This window comes from Siniperca chuatsi, linkage group LG21 (genome assembly GCF_020085105.1).
Source record: "Siniperca chuatsi isolate FFG_IHB_CAS linkage group LG21, ASM2008510v1, whole genome shotgun sequence".
In the NCBI taxonomy this organism is placed as follows: Eukaryota; Metazoa; Chordata; class Actinopteri; order Centrarchiformes; family Sinipercidae; genus Siniperca; species Siniperca chuatsi.
In genome coordinates, this window is record NC_058062.1 from 18,119,952 (window position 1) to 18,140,057 (window position 20,106).

The following is a 20,106-nucleotide window of genomic DNA, read 5'->3' on the forward strand; positions in this document are numbered from 1 at the left end:
AGAACAAAACAAAGCTAAAATGAGAGTGAACACTGAAGTTACATTCATCAGGTGGACAGCAACATGACTCCAAATTAACATCGCTCTGTTTCTGCTGGATGTGTAAATAGGCAACTGTTGGCTTGTTGTGTTTACAGCATGCTCTGCTGCCAGAAATCATTTATTATTGCTTTAACAAATAAATTAATATATTTTTCAGTACTGTGTATACATATTCACAACACATTAACTTCCTTTGTTTTATTTGGGTTGCATGTGATTTGAGAGTGAAACAGCAAATCAGCGTGGCTCTTAGCTCATTTAATACATCTTTTTTCCAACATAAACAAAATACTTCACGTACAGATAAATGCAGTTTTGATAACCAGCTGATTCACAGTTACAAATAGTGAAAATGACTGTAAAACACTGAGTCTTCGAACAGGCACACACAGTAACCTCTTAATCTTTGACCTTGTATTCTGTCTCTAAAGGCGACGATGATGTGGTTTCTGTTTGAGTCACTCCAACCAGGTTTAGATCCTGTTGAATCCAGATAAGGCCTCTTCATGTGCCAATTCGCTGCAAGTTTTGAAATGACTTGTCTGCAGCATCAAACAATCAATCTAACAATGTTTCACTTTGAATCAAACATCTGACTTGTCACAATGCTGCGATGAGTAAGTGCTACTGTATTCACATGGTTCCAGTCCTCTCGCATTTCTGCTGCACAGCGATGAACGACACTCGCGAGGAGAACTGCACAAACACGGCTCTGCACACACAGGCAGCTGTGCTCGCTCACACACACACACACACACACACAAGTAAGTTGTTAGAACCTCTGTCCCAGTTCTTTTTCAGATTTGCAGGAGGAAATCCTGAGAAAGCGATAAAAGAATAAAATTGTTCAGACCTATCTGGCATTGAAATCTGCAGGTGCTCGCCTAATGCTGATATATTTTCTGGAACTGCCGGTGCTTCTAACCACTACAGTTTATTTTAAATACACCGCTTTGACACCCCAGCTGGAGTAACCCGTACAGTTTTACTCTGTAAGCTTCTAAAAATGTGTTAAATTTGAACAAAGGGGATTGTGGTGGTAAATACACTTCTGACTGGCAATGGCAACATTGATATGCATTTGTCTGTAATATGATGCAATTGGCATTTCTTTTCATCATTTGGATGGTGCTTAGTGTCAATACAAAAAATAAATATATAAACTAAACATAGATGAACTCATAACACAAAAGTAAATAATAAGATTATAACTGATGATAGCTACCAAGAGGCAGTGTATTCCTTCAATGGCAGCCCAATCAGCACCCAAAAAAAGCTGTCAGCCCAGTACTTGTATTAGTATAAGTATTTTTTTAAGTATTTGATTGAACTGAAATGACTTTGTTTTTGGAAGAACTGGCAGCATTTGAAATTAAATATTACAGCTCCCGAGAAATACAACATATACATAAAAAGAGATTTTAACTTTTAAGCAACAATATCATAAACACACAGGTATGAGACATAATCAATAGGTATGTTATATAAATTGATTTGAATCAATTAGATGTCTTTCAATCACCTGTTTCATACATGAGTTGTGTTGCAACGAAAGGCAAATAACAGAATTCAAATGAGGTCAAAAACTGGACAATGATTAGACACTGTCATGAAAACTGTGAATGTTCATATCAGCCGTCCTTATCAGATCTTACCTCTACACGGAGCTGGAGGACTGATCAGACAGTGAAGGTGGATTCCAGATGTTGTGGACTCCATGAGCCTGATCTGTTAAATGACCTTCTCTTCCAAGTGATCCTGGGCATGGTCCTTCAAAAAATGCATTTATATAGTCCCTTTATAATGTCTCCACACAACCACAGATAGAAAATACCATCAACTATAAAGAGTAGATGTTTAGTGTATTAGTGTAACCTGCAAGATCCTCATTTATTTTATTTTTGAAATGTCTTTGATACTAATTGGTGGTGGTTCAAAGGGGATGAACCTGACACAGAACTTACTTATGGGGGTTTATAACTATTTTTCCTATGGAGGGTGTCCATTTGTAGCCTAGCCTAAAACGAAGAAATGTTTTCACAATTATACCAATTTCCTGAATATCTTTTGGAAGCACAATGTTAATGTCTAATGTGATATACATTTCTGATGACTTTATGAATATGTAAATACATATGTTAAAAGTGTATCTCCCTACTTTTAATTGGAGGTGCTGCTCCATCCCATAGACATCCAGACAACTAGACAGCTGCGTTTAAAGACTTTTGAACATGACTAAGAGTCTTCAGCCATGCTAGCAGCTCTGTGAGACACTATAGGCACAGCAGTGCTTTGAGTTAAATGCTAAATTTAGCATGCTAACATGCTGATGTTTAGCTGATGTATAATGTTTACCATGTTCACCATCTGAGTTTAGCATTTTAGCATGCTAACATTTGCTAATTAGCACTAAACTAAAGTCCAGCTGAGGCTGATGGGAATGTCATTAGTTTTGCAGGTATTTGGTCATAAACCAAAGTATTGGACAAATAACAACTCTGGTGGTATTAGAGGAAAAGCTAGAGAATCATCAAAGTTATTACAATTCATCCTGAGAGTGAAATGAATATCTGTACCATATTTCATGGCAACCCATCCAACAGTTGTTGAGTCATTTCAGTCTGGACCAAAGTGGTGGACCGACATTGCCATCCATGTCGTCTGAGTCATGCTGCTAGCATGGCTAAAACAGCAGCATGTGTTCGTCTGACTCTGGATAAGTAGCCAAAAATCCCCAAATTCCCCCAAACCTAAATTTTCCTGCTAAAATAACAAATGCAAAAGCTTTTGTTAAACAGGCTGTGTGTTGAATTACTATTGTGTTACATTAATCAGTGATCAACAATAGTAAAACAGACATTAATGGATATGATGATGATAATTACTGTGGATTACTGTGGATGATAATGCATTGGTCACCATAACTTTTCAGTGACAGAAGGAAGCTGATCTCATTACCTGTGTAATAATAGATGCACCACAGCCCCCCCATCATACTGACACCCATCACAAAGGCAACGAAGACAATTCCCATCAGTGGTCCTGTCTGCACCACAGAGCCTAGAAACAGAGTGTTCATGAGGGAGGTTAAATAGTCTCACAGTAACATTGAAAAATGACCAGATAAATGATACTCACGGCTGTGCTCTGGGTCTGGACTGGCCCGTGGGGAGACACTCAGTCTCTTGGTTCTCTGGCCAGCAGGGGGCCTCAGCAGTTTGGGTGCCAGTGAGCTAATGGGCTGTGTGACCACCATGGGCCTGGAGAGGTTTCTCATCTCACACTGAGATGGGAATACATGCTGTTACCACCTTGCAGTGCTATGATACCAGCAGGTGAACATGAGAGTGTTACAAAGCACAAATTGTAATTCAATACTAAGTAGACAAGATAAATAATTATCTACAATCCTATAACTTTTTCTTACTGCAGAACTTTTATTTTTTAGCTTTTACATTTCCTACATATGATATAAACTTGCACAGACAACCAAACCTTCTTGAGGTCTGTCAGCCACTGAATAGTCAACATGTTTGAGTCAAGCTGAGAGTTTGATATGAAGATCGATACTCACGTCTGTACGGTAAATATGAAGCTACAGCTAGCAGCCGGTTAGCTTAGCTTAGCTTAAAGTCAGGAAACAACTAGCCTGGCTCTGCCCAAAGGTAACAAAAATACACCTACCAACACTGCTGGAGTTTTGTCGTCACTGTGAGATTACCAGGCAACCAGCTAAGGTTCCAGGAAGTTACTGCTCCCAGCCAAGAAATAATCTGGCACATAACCACAACGTGTCAATTTTACATTTCAGTTTTAAACAGAAGAAAGTACAGATTAAACAAAACAGAAACAACATGTTTATTAGTGAGCTTTAGAGGTGCTGTTAGGCAGGTTTTGTTACCTTAGGACAGAGCCATGCTAGCTCTTTCCCCCTGTTTCCAGTCTTTATGCTAAGCTAAGCTAACCGACTGCTGGCCACAGCCTTATATTTAGCATTCACAGATGAGAGTGGTACCAACCTTCTCATCTAACTCTTGACAAGAAAGCGAATAGGTATATCTCCCCAAATGTCAAACTATTCCTTTAATGTTTCATGTTCCTGCATTTGACAGGATGCTTTATTCTGCTTTTGTTTTGTGCTGTGAAATGTGGCCCTAGTGTGTAAATTGTTTCTGTACCTGATGTCTGGGCGATCTAGATACGAGTGGAGGGATACGTAGCCCACCATGACAGTCACTCTTTACGGTTTCCTTCATGGGTTCCCCTCTTGTCGAGTCAGAGACACAAAGGCGAAGGCTGCAGTGGAGGAACTGCATAGAGTCATTATAAACTGGCCGGAGGATGAAACTAAATCTCAAGGGCTGTATCTCCTCCTCTGCTCCCATACTTTTGCTACTCCTTTCTGGTGCTTCTCCTGCTCTTCTTTCAACTTTGTGTCGGAGTGAGACATGTCCATCTCTGTCATAAGTTCTGACTTTTACCAGACCTTCTGTCTCTTCCTTTTCCTCTTCCAGTTCACCATCACCTTCAGCCTCTTCTTCCTCTTCAACTTTTGCCTTTGCACCAAGGGTCAGTGAGGGGTCTGAGGAACAGCCGTCGCTTATGACAGTCCAGAAACGGGACTTTTTTGGGTCTGACAGAGGAGAGATCACACATGACTTCACCTCCAAGACATCTGCGAAGGGCCCTTTGGCTGAAATCTGCAGTACAACAGATAACAAAACACTGATGAAGAAGACAAATTGTAGTTAAATGTTTGGACAAGATGTATGATATGAACAGGATCAAAGGAATGTAATGATGCACCATGAAGTTAGTTTGTCAGTTTTATTGGTAACAGAGTGAGTGCTGAGAGTAGCTCATACACATAATTTGCAGTAATAAAGATGTTTATTAGAATAGAATAATGAAAAATCACCACCAATGACTTGACTTTGAAGGATTTGGTGTTGACAGTGTGCATCAAAATAAGGCAAATAAGCACGGAAAATATACTACACACACAAACAGACCTCAACAAAGACACGGTGGTCTGCAGTGATGACACAGGGGCCAATCCGCTCCTGCTCGTAGCTCTCAGTGACAAAAAGCTTCAAAATAAGAACAGGCCCAGATCTGTGTCTGGGTGTTGGTAGGTGGCTCAGTCCTGGATAAGGACCCTCGGGTGCCCACGGGACCAGCCCTGCCTCAGTAGTGTTAACATCGACATCATCACCGTTGGCAGGGCCGGGGAGGGTGGGGACTGCAGCCATACAGCTGAACTGAGAGGCGATACAGGAGAGTACAAGTTACAAATATTGAATGAACAATGGAAAAGATTTATTTTACCATAATGAAGGTAGACATACACACATGCACAGACATATGCATATACACAGATATCTCACATGTATGCTGAGTGGACTTTTGGACTTGTTTTCTGTCTCATTCAGTGCCAGAATGGTCTGAGGCTCGTCTCTCCATAATAACACCTGGCCAGAGAGGAGGGAGAAGAGGGAAACAAAATGGTCTACTGTATGAGATGATTCATTGCAACTATGTAAGCCCAGTTTTCTGCATTGGCTCTCACTCTAAATAGCCATCAGAAGATCACAGGTTAAAAATAACATTCTCTATTGTTATTGGTAATGCTAAGTTTTAGGTCCACTGCTGTTTTCTGTTTACATGCTTCCTCTTTGAGACATCATTCACAAATAATATTAATTTTCCTTTTTACACCAATGACACCCAGCTGTATGTACCAAGAACACCCAGATATAATAGAAATCTTGTCACTCTCATTAACTGCCTTGACGAGATTAAGGGCTGGATGTCCAAACAATTTCCTGCAGCTAAACGACAATAAATCAGAGATTATTATTGATATTATTATTGATATTATTATTATTCGGTACTCCACTAAGCTCATCTGTATTAATTACGTAATATTACAGTCCTGCTTTCTCCACTTAAAAAACCTGGAAAAAGTCATCCATGCTTTTATTTCATCCCGTTTGGAATACTGTAACTCCAGTTACTCATGTTTAAGCCAGAGTTCTCTCTCTCTCGATGGCAGTTAGTGCAAAATGCGGCAGTAATTTGAATATTGATTATTACAGTCGGCAAGACAGAGGAAAGAAACATATATTTTTACACATTATAGACTCTGACACATTTTTCATTCAGTGTTTCAACACATACACCTCCTGCCTCTGTTGTTTGTCTCTTTTCCACTTTCCTTGAAATCACTCTGCATCATCCCTCCTTCCAATTTGCTGCCTCTGAACTGAAATTTTCTCTCACTTAATTTGCCATTTTGAGGCTTTAACACAGCGCTGTTCTGGTCATGATGACCTGGGTCACGGGCCTCACTGGGGACAACTTACACTTACCACAATTTCAAGTGTCCATTATGCGCTTTGTATTTTTGTTTTTAAAAACTTTGACCTTATTTTGAATTCAGAGACCCCCCCCCCACTCTAAAAGCTTCACTCATTCGGTTTCTGCTGTTTCCTCATTCTCAAACCACCTCTCTAATTTTCTCTGCCTCTGTTTCTGTTGGTTTATGTAAACAATTATAACATGAACCAAACCAAAACCATTTCAAATCTGTCAAATCTCAATATCAAAGTTGTACAAAAAAATAAATATATACTATAGATTATTTTATAAATTCATATGGAGTAAAATAAATAAATTGAATAGAATTCTGTAAAATATACTTAACATAGGGTTTAATAGACATGAATTTTCTCTAATCCCTTTCTGCCCAAATTTCTTATCTCACCATGTTTTTGTACTGCACCCTTCGGGACTGTCCCAGGAGCAGACCCTCAGTCCCACAGGAAATAACTGGGAACACCAACAGGAAATGGCTCCCATTGGACTGAGCCTGGCACGTCCAGTCTCGTAGAGTCACGGCTGCCACTGGAACAGACAAGCTCTGAAGGAGAGAACTGATGTGAGACCACCTAACTTTCAAATGGAATAATCTTTCTATATAACTGGAAAGATGTACACATAGCTGCTTAAACAATAACTACTAGTGCTAGAAATGACCATTTTAACAAGACTGAGAGTCTACAGCCATGCTAGCAGCTCTGTGAGGCTGTACTTAGGCACAGTGTTGCTTTGAGCTAAATGCTAACATTAGCATGGAAAGATGTACACAGTGACAATGCTAACATGTTGATTTAGCAGGTATAATGTTCACCATGTTTCCCATCTTAGTTTAGTGTGTTAGCATGCTAACATTTGCTAATTAGCACTAAGCACTAAGTACAGCTGAGGCTGATGGGAATATTATTAGTTTTGCATATGATCATGAACTAAAGTTTTGGACAACTTACAATTTTTAACTGATGATGGTGCTAGATGAAAAGTCTGAAGATCACCAAAATTATTACAATTCATCCTGAGAGTCTGGACCAAAGTGGTGGACCAACCACCAACAGACAGACATTGTCCTCCATAGACTCTGGATGGGAAACTACCCAGAAATTTGGACGATACAACAGGCTACATATCAAAATAGTGCTGCTTCAACACATATATATGTAACATCAGATACACCAAACATTTATCGAATCAGACATCAACAACTACAATGACACCTGGCTACCTGGTGAATGTGAGTCCAATATTCCCTCTCCTTTTAGCTAAAAAAGTTTGATCTCCACTAAATGCTCCACTACGTTCACCAGCTAGTAGCAAACTTTGTGTGTCTGTTGTTTAGTGCTTGGCAAGTTGTACACAATGAGTTTATCTGAGTTTTTGTTTTTTTTGCTGAAAACAGCTGCCTGCTGCTTGAAGCAAGGTTGAAGACGGCGGTGAGAGTGAACCAAAACAGTAAAGTTGCAGAACATAATACCAAAATAATGAGTAAAAAGACACTAAAACACTCCGTAGGGCTGAGGGGAACTGCAGAGTTGGTTCATCATTCCCATATTACACGTAGGCATGTGATCCATTGGTAATTAAAAAAAGCAGCTTAAATATGATGTTCACAAGATATTCCTAAAAAAAAAGGTTAGTATATTTAATTGATGTTTATAGTTAAGTTTTGTTGGAAGTTTAAACAAATTTAAATACACCTTAATTTGATGTTGACACTGAATTTCTACAGGTGGCTGCTAGGCATTATGGTCTTTGTGAAACCACTGGATTATATTAAGTTGTGGTAACTAGCTTCTTTCTTTATGAATTGTTAACATCTAACGCTGCATCTAATACTGAGGTATGAAGACCTGCAGGATGTGTTGGTCCACGGTCACGCTGAGGCGTCCGTCCTCACACTGCACTGCGAAACTCTCTTGGCCTCCTCCTGCTCTGCCTCCACCATTCAGCCACTGCCTCAGCCTGTGCTCCTCAGCCCAGGGAAGCCTCACAACCAGAGGATTCATCACTGCAACCATGTCTGTGGTACATACAAAGAGGAGACACAGAGGCAGCCATGCGGAGACATTAAATGCCTGCACTTACACTTCAATACCCTTCATTCAACATATATTCATTGATGGAAATATTCTGGGATGCAGAAGATCAAGCAAATAATTATCCTATACATAAAGGAAATCAAAAAATAACTAGGGTGGATTACAAAATAAAGCTGAAACGTTCAGGTCACTCACACAGTGATGGAAACAAGAGACACACAGGGGTCCTGACCTGTCCCGCCCCCAGCCAGCTGGATCACAAAGCGATTGGCCAGGTCAGCCTCAGTGTATGAGGTCACCTTGGTGTAGCCGCTCTCACTGGCCCACACAAGAAGGTCAGATATGGTTGACAGGTCAGAGTTTAGTGTACTGGACAGGGTCAGGTCAGGCTCAGGTGGGTAGGGTGGGGATACACTGTTGGAGGACTATGGAGAGAGAGAGAAATAGATACATAGGCAAATGATTAAAGTTGATCAAAGTACAATCAAGTTAAGGACATAAAAGACAAAAACGTGATATGCAAAATGTGAAAAACTGACTTTTATCTGTTTGTGGCTTTTGTAGAGATGTTGTAAAGGCGAGTTTGGTCTCATGCACTTCTCAATCATTTGTCAGTTACAACTTACTGCAGCCTTAAAATTCAAATTTGGGCAACAAGGTGGAGCTGAGGAGGGATGAGGAAGTGGCTACCACCACAGCTGAGCATGACAGCCTGAGATAAAAGTTTTTTTTAAGGCAAACTCGCCCCAAATCATACTTGACTGTTATCCTAATAACCACCTGAACAATCCAAAATTACCTCCATAAAACACATGAGAAGTAGTGAAAAGAGCTTTTGAGCAGTTGGGAGTTTTTCTATTTTCCTAGTTTTACGGAATTTTTCTTTTGGCTGACTTCAACATTTAGCCGTAGCGGCTTGTGAGCGGCATTATTCTATATTTTTCTCATTGCCAACAAATCCCATGAAAAGACCAAATCCACCTGTCTGTCTGTGGTACCATTTCTCCCTACTGAAGATGGAGCACAGTGGAATAAGCTATATCAGGCTTTGGCTACACAGACGATACTTGTAGGTAGGATCAATTCATTGTTAGTTTGGTCTTTTCATGGGTTTTGTTGACAATAAGAAAAATACAGCCTTATCCATTCCAGTCAATTTGCTGTATCTTTAAAAAAATGATTCTCCAGCAGTTGTTAATAATCAGTTGACAAATTCAGATACAAATTCTTAAACCGGTATCTGGAAAAGCAAAGAGAGATGGGGCCCTTACATGAACAGAGATATGACCCCGGACACCATGAGCAACAATGGCCCAGTTGACTGGCACCGAGCTGCTGAGAATCAGCACAACCTTCTGGGTCTTTGAGTTGGCCACCAGGGGCACAAGAGAGACAATCACCTCCACTTGGAGAGAGCTGAAGAAGACAGAGAGAGAGGAGAAGATTTAACTTTGCACGGCTGTACATCAGCCATATATGCTCTTTCCAGGACTTTCCGAGGCTGCATGTTCTCACCCACAGAGCCCTGAGCCCGCTGAATGGAGCCTGATCACGTGGACTTCAGGGCTGATCCCACCTGCTGGCTCGCCGGCGCAGCCCCACACTTCCTGTGGCTGCAGGTCAGAGGTCATGTAGTTGTGAGAGAGGAACATGGACTGCAGATGGCACACAGCAGGCAGGGTTGGATCTGTAATATGGAGACAAAGCAAGAGGGTTTTTTGAAAGGGAAGTAAGTTTCACAAGATCTTTCTCCACAATCTGTCCGGCCTCAGCAAAGCTTTATGTCTGAGAACAGAGAGGGGAGATGAGTGTGACCTGAATTTTAACCTACAGAGTACCAAACCACGGATGTTTAGGTTAAAACAATCATGTGCAATTTTGGGAAATACGTTTGTTTGCTTTCTTGTAGAGAGTTATATGAAAAGATTGATACTACTCTCTTATCTGTCTGTTAAATGTAAGGCTATAGCCTGGCAGCAGTTGGTTAGCTTAGCATAAAGACTGGAAACAGGGGGAAACAGCTAGCCTTTCAGAACTTTTTGCTTACAAACTACCATCTATAGCATGATGACTGAGTATGATTTATCATCACAATGATATTTGGTTCCTTGGTGGCTCACCCTCTCCCAGGAGGACGTAGACTCGATTGCCGTGTGTTGTGTGTGTCAGAGAGGACAGGTTGCCATGGTGTTTCAGAGCCCAGCGGTGCAGCGCATGTGGATGAAACGGTAGCGAATGCACTGTTTGGACATGCAAAAGCAGGGTGCGGGACTGTACACTGGAGTTTGAGGATACCTAGCAGGCGAGGGCAAAGAAGAAAATTTCAGGGGAAAGGAAGTGATGTAACGTAAAAACGGCATATGCATTATAGAACATATCATTTACAGTAAATGTAAATGTAAACATCCTCAATGTCACTACAGAATTAGTAGTGACATTGAGGATGTTATATCACACAGATGTGATGGGCAGATTGCGATACACTCTTCTGCACACTATGACTGACCTGCACCAGCACTGGGAGGTTGGGTGGCAGTCTCTCAGCCTCCAGCCACCAGGTGACTGGGAGCTTGGAGCTGAGCAGCAGGTGGAGGGCCCTGAGAGGTGAGGGGGACAGAGACAAAGGCTTCAGCAACACCGTCACCTGCAGACAGAAGAGGAAAGGGGTGTGATGTGGTCTAGTTATAAAGCCAGTCCTCTGTCATTATGGAGTTCTAACTTCATACATGTTCAGTATGTACAACAGAAGAGGGGACATATTTTATATGGAGCCCTGAAACTGACAAAATGTAGTAAAAGGTTATCAGAGTCAAAATTATAACTGAATACAGTAATAAATAATGTTGCTGGTTAAATAATTAAAGTATGAAAAGAAATATAACGCTTAGATTTTTCCATTAACCTTCAATCAGTTGCTAAAAAAGCAAAAAGCTTTTTACTTCTTTCCTTTACAATCAATTAGTTAATAAAATAAATTAAAACTTGACTCTTATTATTGTTTTTGTTTTTTTACTCCTTAGTTTTCCTACTTTTGGAGCTGTGGCACACATTTAATCATTTATCTATTTCGTATATATATTATATATTTATATATTTCCAGTTTCCATCACAAAATCTCCAGTGTGTGCCAAAATAATTCAACTAAGGAGTTGAAAAATAAAATGAGATAGAGAAAGATAAATAGAAGAGTAAAATAAATTAAAACTTGATCAACTAATTGGTGGTATAAAGCTTTATATTTATTTTTACACTCCACAATATCATTCATTGATATATTCTTTTATATTTTTGACTTCTAACGTAATAACATTTTTCTACATTTTGTCGGTTTCGGGGTTCCATGATCTCTTTGGAAACTGAGAGCTCATTACCTTGTTTTCGGGGCTGTTTGTCACTCTCCCCACTGCAATGACATGTGTTTCCTTGTTCCCGCGTTCTCTAGCAGCACAGCCCGGACCAGCCTCAAACCTCTCCAGCAGACCCTGAACAGGGTGTAGCACCCCCACTGGACCAGCCACAGAGCATCGCCCCTCCACACTTTGAGCTGAGGAAGAACAGCAGATGCATGACTATGAAGTGTTATAAAAAATTAAACCATAACTGCAGTGGGGTGTACACCAATAATCCTCTATGTCAAATAACAAATAATACGAGTTATGAGTTAGATCGATGCTCAGTTTCTTCTACATGCAGGCACGCTGGCCCAAAAGTAAGCCAGGTCTCGTAACTGACCTTCTGTGAGCTGCCTTCTTACACTGTATCGCTCTCCTCCTCGCTATGATGTGTGGGTGGCAGACTAATGCGCGCATGCTGAGCTTAAATCCCTGCCAGATGGGACTGATAAAGTTCCCAGAAGAAGCTATTTAACAATTTTCAGTTTCATTCTGACACTTAAAATAAAGACCTTTTGACTTGTGGCTGCTTGAGCAGAGGAAATACCACATTTGATACTTTTAATGTCTTCACAACACAGTAATTATTTTCGTCGGTCTAAAGATAATGTGGACAAGGGAATTGTTGGCTCTCTGTAAATAATATTATAAAGAGTACCGTCTAGACCTGCTCTAATGAGATTACTTTTGTTATGAATTGGCGCTATATAAATAAAATTGAACTGAAAGTCCCACTGTTCTTACCTGCTGTTCTCTTCCCGAGCAGAAGGAGCGAGAAAACAGTCCATCCAACCCCTGACAGCGAAGGCATCATGAACGTTTCACTACTAGACTGACTTAATGTAATGACCCCTCTTGCAACATCCTAGTGAACAGAAACAGGCAATAAGACATAAAGTGTATGGCCTACCATATTATGTTAGCTAGTCTTCAGTGCTTTCTGAATTGGCCCAGTCAGTTCCATTTTAGACAAACTAACTAACCGTGTTATCACAATATGCAGGTCTGTGAGAGCTGCAGTATTTCACATACAGCAACATAATATGTGCTATGGCAGCAAAGTGATCTAGTCTCATGATTAGAGGTGCAAATGGCAACTGTTTTGATAATCGATTTATTGTTTCAATCAGTTTTCAAACAAAAATGATCTTGTTCCAGCTTCTCAAATGTGAGAATTTGATTTCTTTGTCATACAGTATAGGACTGTAAACCGAATATATTTAGGTTTTGGACCAATGGTCGGATTAAACAAGCAACTTGAATACATCACTTTGAGCTGTGGGAAATTATAATGAGCGTGTTTCACTATTTTCTGACACGTCATAGACAAACTGATTAGTCAGTTAATTGAGAAAATAACTGGCAGCTTAATCGATAATTAGAATAATCGTTAGTTGCAGCCCTACTCATCATGTTTTCTTTAACCAACCATGCTAGTTTATATGAAGATGTAAAGTTAGTCACGATAAAAATACAAATGCAGGATAAGTCAAAATCTTGACTGATTAAGTCGTATTTATGACATAGCAAATCAGAATTACTAGATAAAAAGTACACATTTTGATTTTAAAATTATAGTATAAAAAAAGTCAATATTTTGACTAAGTCAAACCCTAACGCTTGACTTACTAAGTCAAAATGACAAGATTGTGAGTTAAAATTATGAGATAGTAAATCAAAATTAAGAGATAAAAAGTAAAACTTTTGATTTACTATGATCATTTTAATTTTTATCACAACTCATTTTACATCTATTTTTGTTTTTAACTGACAGAAATGGGCTTCCATAGTCTGGCAAGGAATGTGCATGCACTTTCGGTTTTTGTTTGTACATCAAACTTTCAAAATGTACATGAATATCAGTCTTCTTGTCAAAAAGAAAAGATTATTAGCACGCACAATGTTGTGAGTCTGTTAGAAGCTCAACTTTGAGCAACAAGCGATAAATTAAAGAGAAATATATTAAATCAGAAATCTGCAACGGTTTCATCTGCATCTGATATTTCATGAGTAGATTCCTAAATAATCCATATATATTATATGCAAACAGCAGGAAAATACTATAGCTGAATAATATAACATATATAATATATAAAACAAATCCTACAACTTTCTACCATTAGGTTTCTAATGTGCGGATACAGTGGTGTACTGCAAGTCTGTACTTTAGTAGAATTTTGAGGTACTTGTACTTTACTTGTATATAATTATAATCCAAAAATAGAATATACATTATTCTGAAATGGGACATTCTGCATGAGTACTTTCACTTTTGGTCCTTAGGTTACATGCTAATACTTTGTACTTTTACTTGTAACAGAGTATTTCTACATTGTGGTATCGCTACTTCTACTTTAGTAGAAGATCTGAGTACTTCTTCCTCCACTGGTAATATGTGTGTGTTATTACCGGAAAAATGTCATTTTAAGCCAGCTTGTGTTAGTTTATATTTGTGGTGTCTAAAGTTCATTTCAGGAGTCCTGAAACTCTTTCAGCAAATATTTGCTAGACTAAACATGAGAAGAAAAGTTGGACTCACCTGCTGCGCCGCACGGAGGGACAGGCGGACTGCTGATCCAGCTGTTGCTTCAGGCTTCACTGTGAGGGCTGTGTTCACAACTCAACACACGCCCCCCTCATTTCCTAAACACACAACCGCGCAGTCACACACACCCTCCACATCTTGGACCACGCAAAAATACTCAGCTTTCAGCCGCGTGTGGCGTCGGCCACCTTCATGCAGCTGAGGTGACACATTTCTCACTGGAAATTCATTTTACACATCGAGTGGGACTTAAGGGGGAAGCAGTTGTAAAGACACAATTAAAGGGGCAATGGGAGGGACTGAGGGATGGTGTGACAGAGTGGAGAGAGAGATGGCGAGGAGAGGGAATAAAAGGCTTGCAAAACGTCTCCAAACGTAGATGGCAACAGGAAGGAGGGCTGCAGGGAGAGAAGGGGGGAAGAGGGGGGCAGGTGGGAGGGATGGAGGAGGAGAAGGGTGGACCTCGGGAGTTTGACTGGCAGGTGAAATGTTTGGGAAATGCAGGGTGGGGAGTACACAGGGACAACACACACATAGACAAACATGTTATGTCCTCTCTGACCCTCTGAGACATTAATGACATGGATCATAGTTTCCATTTTTCTGCTTTTGAGATTAGATGTTGCTTTTTTGTTCAAGATTCGGGAGCAGACATTCTTCCTTTTCGGTCAACATGATCTAACATTTCCAAAGAAAACAGCACTACGAGAAATAAATAAGACAAAATACACTGCAGCTATGCCAGATTCAGATTCACTTATATCGCATGTCATAGACTGGCAGTGCTTTCTTGTTCCATCCATTTATACAAAAACCCAAATGATTCCGTTTTCCATGTTTGAATGGGGGAACTTTTCAAATCATGCTTTCAAAAAACTATATTTAAAGGGGCACTTCACTGATTTTAAACATGTCAGTTTACTGGTCAGAAGGTCTGTGAAAACAGTTCTATAATGTTTTCTGTGGCAGTGGAGGAGCTTTCTAATAACTGACACAACCCCCCCCCCAGATGATGTCATAGTGATGTAATCAGGGTTATCTGAGTTTGGCCCCCAGAGACTACGGGTCTGCCCCAATACCCACACATGTGATTTTGAAAACATTCACATAACGGCAACTAGTAGGCAAGTGCATCCCACGTCGGAAAAACACCAACAGTGCACTTAACCGACACTTGATGCACACTTTTCCACCTCGAAGCTGTATTCAGAGCTAAGTGTAGCCCACAATTCACCACAGTCTACTCCTCCACACCAGCCCAGTAGTTGGCAGCAATGCTCCTGTAAGCTGGTTTTAGGACTATGAGGAAGTTTAACTCTATGACATTTTGAATTCGACTAGTTATGTTATTAGATGGTTATCACATACTACTTACAATGTTCTTCTTGATGGGACGAATAAGAATAATATCGCATATCTGACACTATCAACATAAATATGTAATGCCATATTCTTATCAAAGATTCTGATAAATATGTTATGCCTCTTTTATGTACAGTAGACCTACATGCTTCCAGACAACTCGATTTATTGTCTTTATTAATATTATTATTATCAGGATCACCACATCACCACGTCCCCGGGGGGCTCTGATAAACCTCCACACGGTTGTGGTCTTAACATGGGCACTGTGGCAATTACCAGAAATACATAACACAAGCAGGCACTTGACTACTCGCAAATACTGTGGGTTTTGGGACGGACGCTACACATTTAAAAAAAAAAAAGAAATATCCTGCAGGTGTGGAATTTAAAAGATGTTGGCATTGACCAGGCAGGAAGGGTCTAAAGCTATCGCGTTGTATTATGGGAATTATAGGATCCAGTATTTTTAAATTTAATTCAAATTTAAGCATCTATAATCTGTTAGAATTTGCACATATTGAGAATCCAAAATTGCGTTTTGTTTATCAGTGAAGTAGAGTAATTTGTGACTTTCTGCTAAATGAACAATAAACATGCAGCTAAAAAAACAGTTTAGTTCTCGGTGTGTTTCTAGGGGCATTCCCAGTAATGTCTACAAAAAACACTTGTTTAATTATTTTAAAATTACCACTCATGTAACTAGTGTACAATTCAGCTTTGTTTATTGCTTTTTGAGACTTTTTACACTGTGTGCATGTGTTTTGCGTTCTTTGTCTACATTTCTTCTGTGTCCAGTTTCATTCCCACTAATAATTCCAAGAATGTTTTTAATGCTGATCATTTCGGAACCCAACAGCTGGGACCCGGCCTGGCTCTGCATCAGTCTTGCTGTAAACCATTTAACTATCTACCCACTATTACTCAGAGATGGAACATATTTGACCAAACTGCTGATGGCAAAGCTGGCTAAACATTGTGAGCACTCACATTACATTTTAACCAGTTTTTCTCAAAATCCATCTGAGCATTTGTGAGTTTGGAAAACTGATGTCGACATCAGCTGACGCATCTTGAGGCCGAGTTCCCTGTCCTGGGGTCAGTGTGACCTTTACACAGAATTACATGTACAGCTGTCTGCTGTTCTGTGCCCAAACTCTCTTCAATTAATATATTCAAAGAAACTTCGGAAACATCAGTCAAAACCCTTTTTCTGTTTTAGCTGGCACAGTCGTCCTCCTCATCACTTACTCTTTATTTCAGTGACTCTCTGCCATTTTGTTCTGTGCTTTGGCTGCCTCAAAAAGCTGCTAATGGCTGCAAGCATATAACATCAGAGATCCTGTCATGTCCTGTCATATGAATACAGGGATCTCAATTTACAATGACTTGCATATAAATCTACTACTCTTACTCCCATTGTCTCAACCCAGATTTGTAAAGATGTTCACACAGACTAAATTATCTTTAAAACATGGAAAACTGGCTGCTGAATACATATGCTAGTTGACAGAATTTCTGAAGTGTGGATAAATACGAACAAGATAGAGTCTACAGCCAAGCTAGCGGCTCTGTGAGGCTGTACACACTAAGCTTAATGCTAACATCAGCGTGCTAACATGATCACAATGACAATACTAACATGCTGATGGTATACAGTATGTTTACCATGTTCACCATCTTAGTTTAGCGTGTTAGCATGCTAACATTTGCTAATTAGCATTAAACACAAAGTACAGCTGAGGTTGAAGGTAATGTAGATGTTTTACAGGTATTTAGTCATAAATCATAGTATTGGACAAATTAACATTTTGACCTACAGACCGACGTTGCCACCCATATAAATAAGGTGTGAAACTGCAGGTGAAAAGAAGCTCAAAATGGAAGGCATGATGACTTCCTCATCTCCTTAAAATGTACTCATCATCTGAAAGGAAAAACTGCCAGTGACAATAAATGATCAATGCCTCTCTGTTGGGTTCACATCTTTACTGAGTCACAGTTCCAACACATTTCACTAGCAAATGACAGAGGAGGAAACACAGATGGGGAAAAAAAACTATAAATCACAAAAAAAGAACAAAATTTGTAAAAGCTTTTTGTCATTGAAAAAAGATTGTAGTTAAAAATCTGTGTTGTACCGAAAGACAGTGGAAAGAGAAGACGATGAAGAGGTGTCCTATGTAAGGTTGAGCACAGACACACAAACAGCACCTGACTCTCCTCCCTCTCTGTTAACTCCCCCCCACTTACTCTGCTTTTTATTCACACAGTCAACAGGCAGCAGCTCTGATCAAACATTAGCAGAATTTCCTCGTTCCTCTGGCTCCCCCATGTGTTAATGTACAGGTTGTGCACGATTGCAGTTGACGTGGATACATTCAGTGACTGAGGCAGGGACACCGTACACAGCGAAACACACACTCTTAGCAGCAACAAACAGCAGAGATAAAGGGACAAGAGACTAGAGCAAGTACAGTAAGAAGAGTGACAAACTGCTTCCGGTCTCTGTGATTTTTAGGCTCTCAGAGCATTTCAGTACGATCACTGTTTTTTTGTTTTTTATGCTTCAGTGTGTTGCCAGGCAGGACAAACAGCAGCATCCATCATCTCATCTTCCATTTGTTACATAATCTGGATTATCTTCCATTATCAGCACGACTTCCTCCTCTAAAAGCCACGCGGTGTCTCGGATCTGCTGACCTGTAGGTCAGCAGATCCGTGACACTGCATATGTGTGCAACACGCGATCAGACTCCACTGATCCCCGTTCACACTCGCTCGGCCCAGCCAGTTCTCCATCCCATCGCAAAACACACACAGACAGAGAGAAAGAGGACAGAGTAAGAGTGATCCTCGCCTCTCATCACCATCAAGTTCCTCTCTCCCTGGACGGGACAGAGAGTCAGTCTTCACTTCTCAGTCTCCTTGCAGAGTCTGTGGCTGGCAGTGGGCAGCTAATAAACCTGCGACCCTCTGACCCCTGACCCTAGCAGAGGTCGGAGACATAGTCAAAATCCTTGAAGTGGTCCTGTTCCTTGCGGGAGAGGGTGCGGCGCTCGCGGGGCGGCGTGAGGGCAGGAGGCTCAGCTGTGAACTCCACGTCAAAGTTGCTGACGTCTTCTTTTCCTCCAATGTTCGGGACGAACGGGGGCGGGACTTTCCTCTGAAGAAGTGCCTCCCAGTCCATACCCTAAATGACATTTACATTTAGTTTCTCATCAAGATGCAGTACGCTCTCAGGACGCCCTACAGGAACGTTAAGATTAAAAACTAGACACTCACCCTGAAGAAAGGTTGTTTTTTGACATCTTCAGCATCCTTTTCTCCGGAGCCCAGACGTCTCTCAGGATTCCTTCTCAACAACTAGCAACAGAACAAAAAGTAACAATACTCCATCATTTAAACAGTATTCTTTGTTGCATGAGTCATAAGTGACTAAATATGTATAGTCATATGAAGAGCTTAAATTTGCATATTTCCAACATGACAAGCAAAAAAGAACTAGAATTACCGCCCCACGGTTGTATGCCTCTGCCAACCAGTCAAGTTGCAGTTTACATCCATGTCTGTTCAGACTCATTTAATATGTAGTGAATACTTGGAAGGAATTCAATAAAAAAGGTATAAAGTGTATTTTTTGGCTAAATTGAAGTTATCACTAAATTGATGATACACATGTATGATTCCAATGAATATACATTGTTGAACTGATTAATGAAGGATTATCATAGATGTATTGGCTAAACAGGTACACATGTACTTGATGACTTTGTAAAGATGGATTCTTATAGAGTACAGCTACATAAAAATGTGGTGCTTTTGTTTTCCCCTGGCATTTTTAGACGTGAAGTCTCTCTATGAGCTGTATGTGAAACTCACTCACAGGATCACGATTAGCTAGGCACGCTCCAATAGGTTGTTTGCAGTCATGTGATTCCGATGCCACTCGAAATTCAGAATGAGGCAGGAAGTGAAAGGCAGAATGCACGAGATGGAGGAAAGAACGTACTGTGCTAGTTATTGTTTACTCATTGTGTCGTCCCAGTCAACTTGTGTGTGAAATCTTGAAATCTTGCCCAATTAATTCGTAAATTATGGCTAAAAACCTATTTTGAAGTTGACCTTTGACCTTTTGGGTAGAAAATGTCATCACTTCATCATTGTATCCCATTAAACATCTGTGTGAAATTTTGTCATAATTATGGCATCAAGTTATCAACTTATGGCCAAAAATGTGTGAAATAAGGTCATCAATTCTTAAGTTATGGCCAAAAATATGTTTTGTGACGTCACAGTGACCTCTGACCTTTGACAACCAAATTCTAATCAGTTCATCCTTGAGTCCAAG

The 20,106-nt window shown here is 40.2% G+C and overlaps 2 protein-coding genes across 10 annotated transcripts in view; both read right to left on the bottom strand.

Annotated features, from left to right (window-relative positions):
• Nucleotides 1–225: 225 nt before the first annotated feature.
• On the bottom strand, nt 226–14,675 carry engl (endoglin, like). 7 transcript variants are annotated; one of them, XR_006376321.1, is made up of 18 exons: nt 14,388–14,674; nt 12,593–12,713; nt 11,828–12,000; nt 10,963–11,100; nt 10,577–10,751; nt 9,972–10,143; nt 9,728–9,872; nt 8,689–8,881; nt 8,268–8,437; nt 6,809–6,964; nt 5,430–5,513; nt 5,055–5,303; nt 4,221–4,742; nt 3,181–3,325; nt 3,001–3,102; nt 2,619–2,805; nt 1,698–1,812; nt 226–860 (listed from the first exon to the last, which is right to left on the bottom strand). XR_006376321.1 is itself a non-coding variant. In XM_044182491.1 (17 exons), the coding sequence occupies exons 2-16, from the start codon at nt 12,660–12,662 to the stop codon at nt 1,700–1,702; spliced, it is 2,607 nt and encodes an 868-aa protein (XP_044038426.1). In that variant the 5' UTR covers nt 12,663–12,713; nt 14,388–14,673; the 3' UTR covers nt 226–779; nt 1,698–1,699. The 7 variants fall into 7 exon arrangements, 6 of the variants coding, with proteins under 6 accessions (XP_044038426.1, XP_044038425.1, XP_044038424.1 ...); XM_044182491.1 differs by lacking the exon at nt 2,619–2,805 and having other exon boundaries at nt 226–779; nt 14,388–14,673; XM_044182490.1 differs by lacking the exon at nt 2,619–2,805 and having other exon boundaries at nt 226–770; nt 14,388–14,672.
• Nucleotides 14,676–17,729: 3,054 nt separating this feature from the next.
• The window catches only part of LOC122869454 (serine/threonine-protein kinase N1-like), a 36,123-nt gene continuing 33,746 nt past the window's right edge, over nt 17,730–20,106 (bottom strand). For all 3 annotated transcript variants that reach the window (XM_044182497.1, XM_044182496.1, XM_044182495.1), the window contains 2 exons: nt 19,041–19,121; nt 17,730–18,948 (listed from right to left, as the gene is read on the bottom strand). In XM_044182497.1, the coding sequence (XP_044038432.1) occupies nt 18,745–18,948; nt 19,041–19,121 (285 nt within the window). In that variant the 3' untranslated portion in view covers nt 17,730–18,744. The remainder of the gene's footprint in view (nt 18,949–19,040; nt 19,122–20,106) is intronic.

Excerpts from the sequence above, each read along its gene's own strand:
- engl (XM_044182491.1), bottom strand. The coding sequence starts at position 12,662 with ATGATGCCTTCGCTGTCAGGGGTTGGATGGACTGTTTTCTCGCTCCTT. Across the intron at positions 10,144-10,576 it reads CTACGTCCTCCTGGGAGAGG|ATCCAACCCTGCCTGCTGTG; the intron begins GTGAGCCACCAA and ends TCCATATTACAG. Across the intron at positions 1,813-3,000 it reads GTGCATCTATTATTACACAG|GACCATGCCCAGGATCACTT; the intron begins GTAATGAGATCA and ends CATTTTTTGAAG.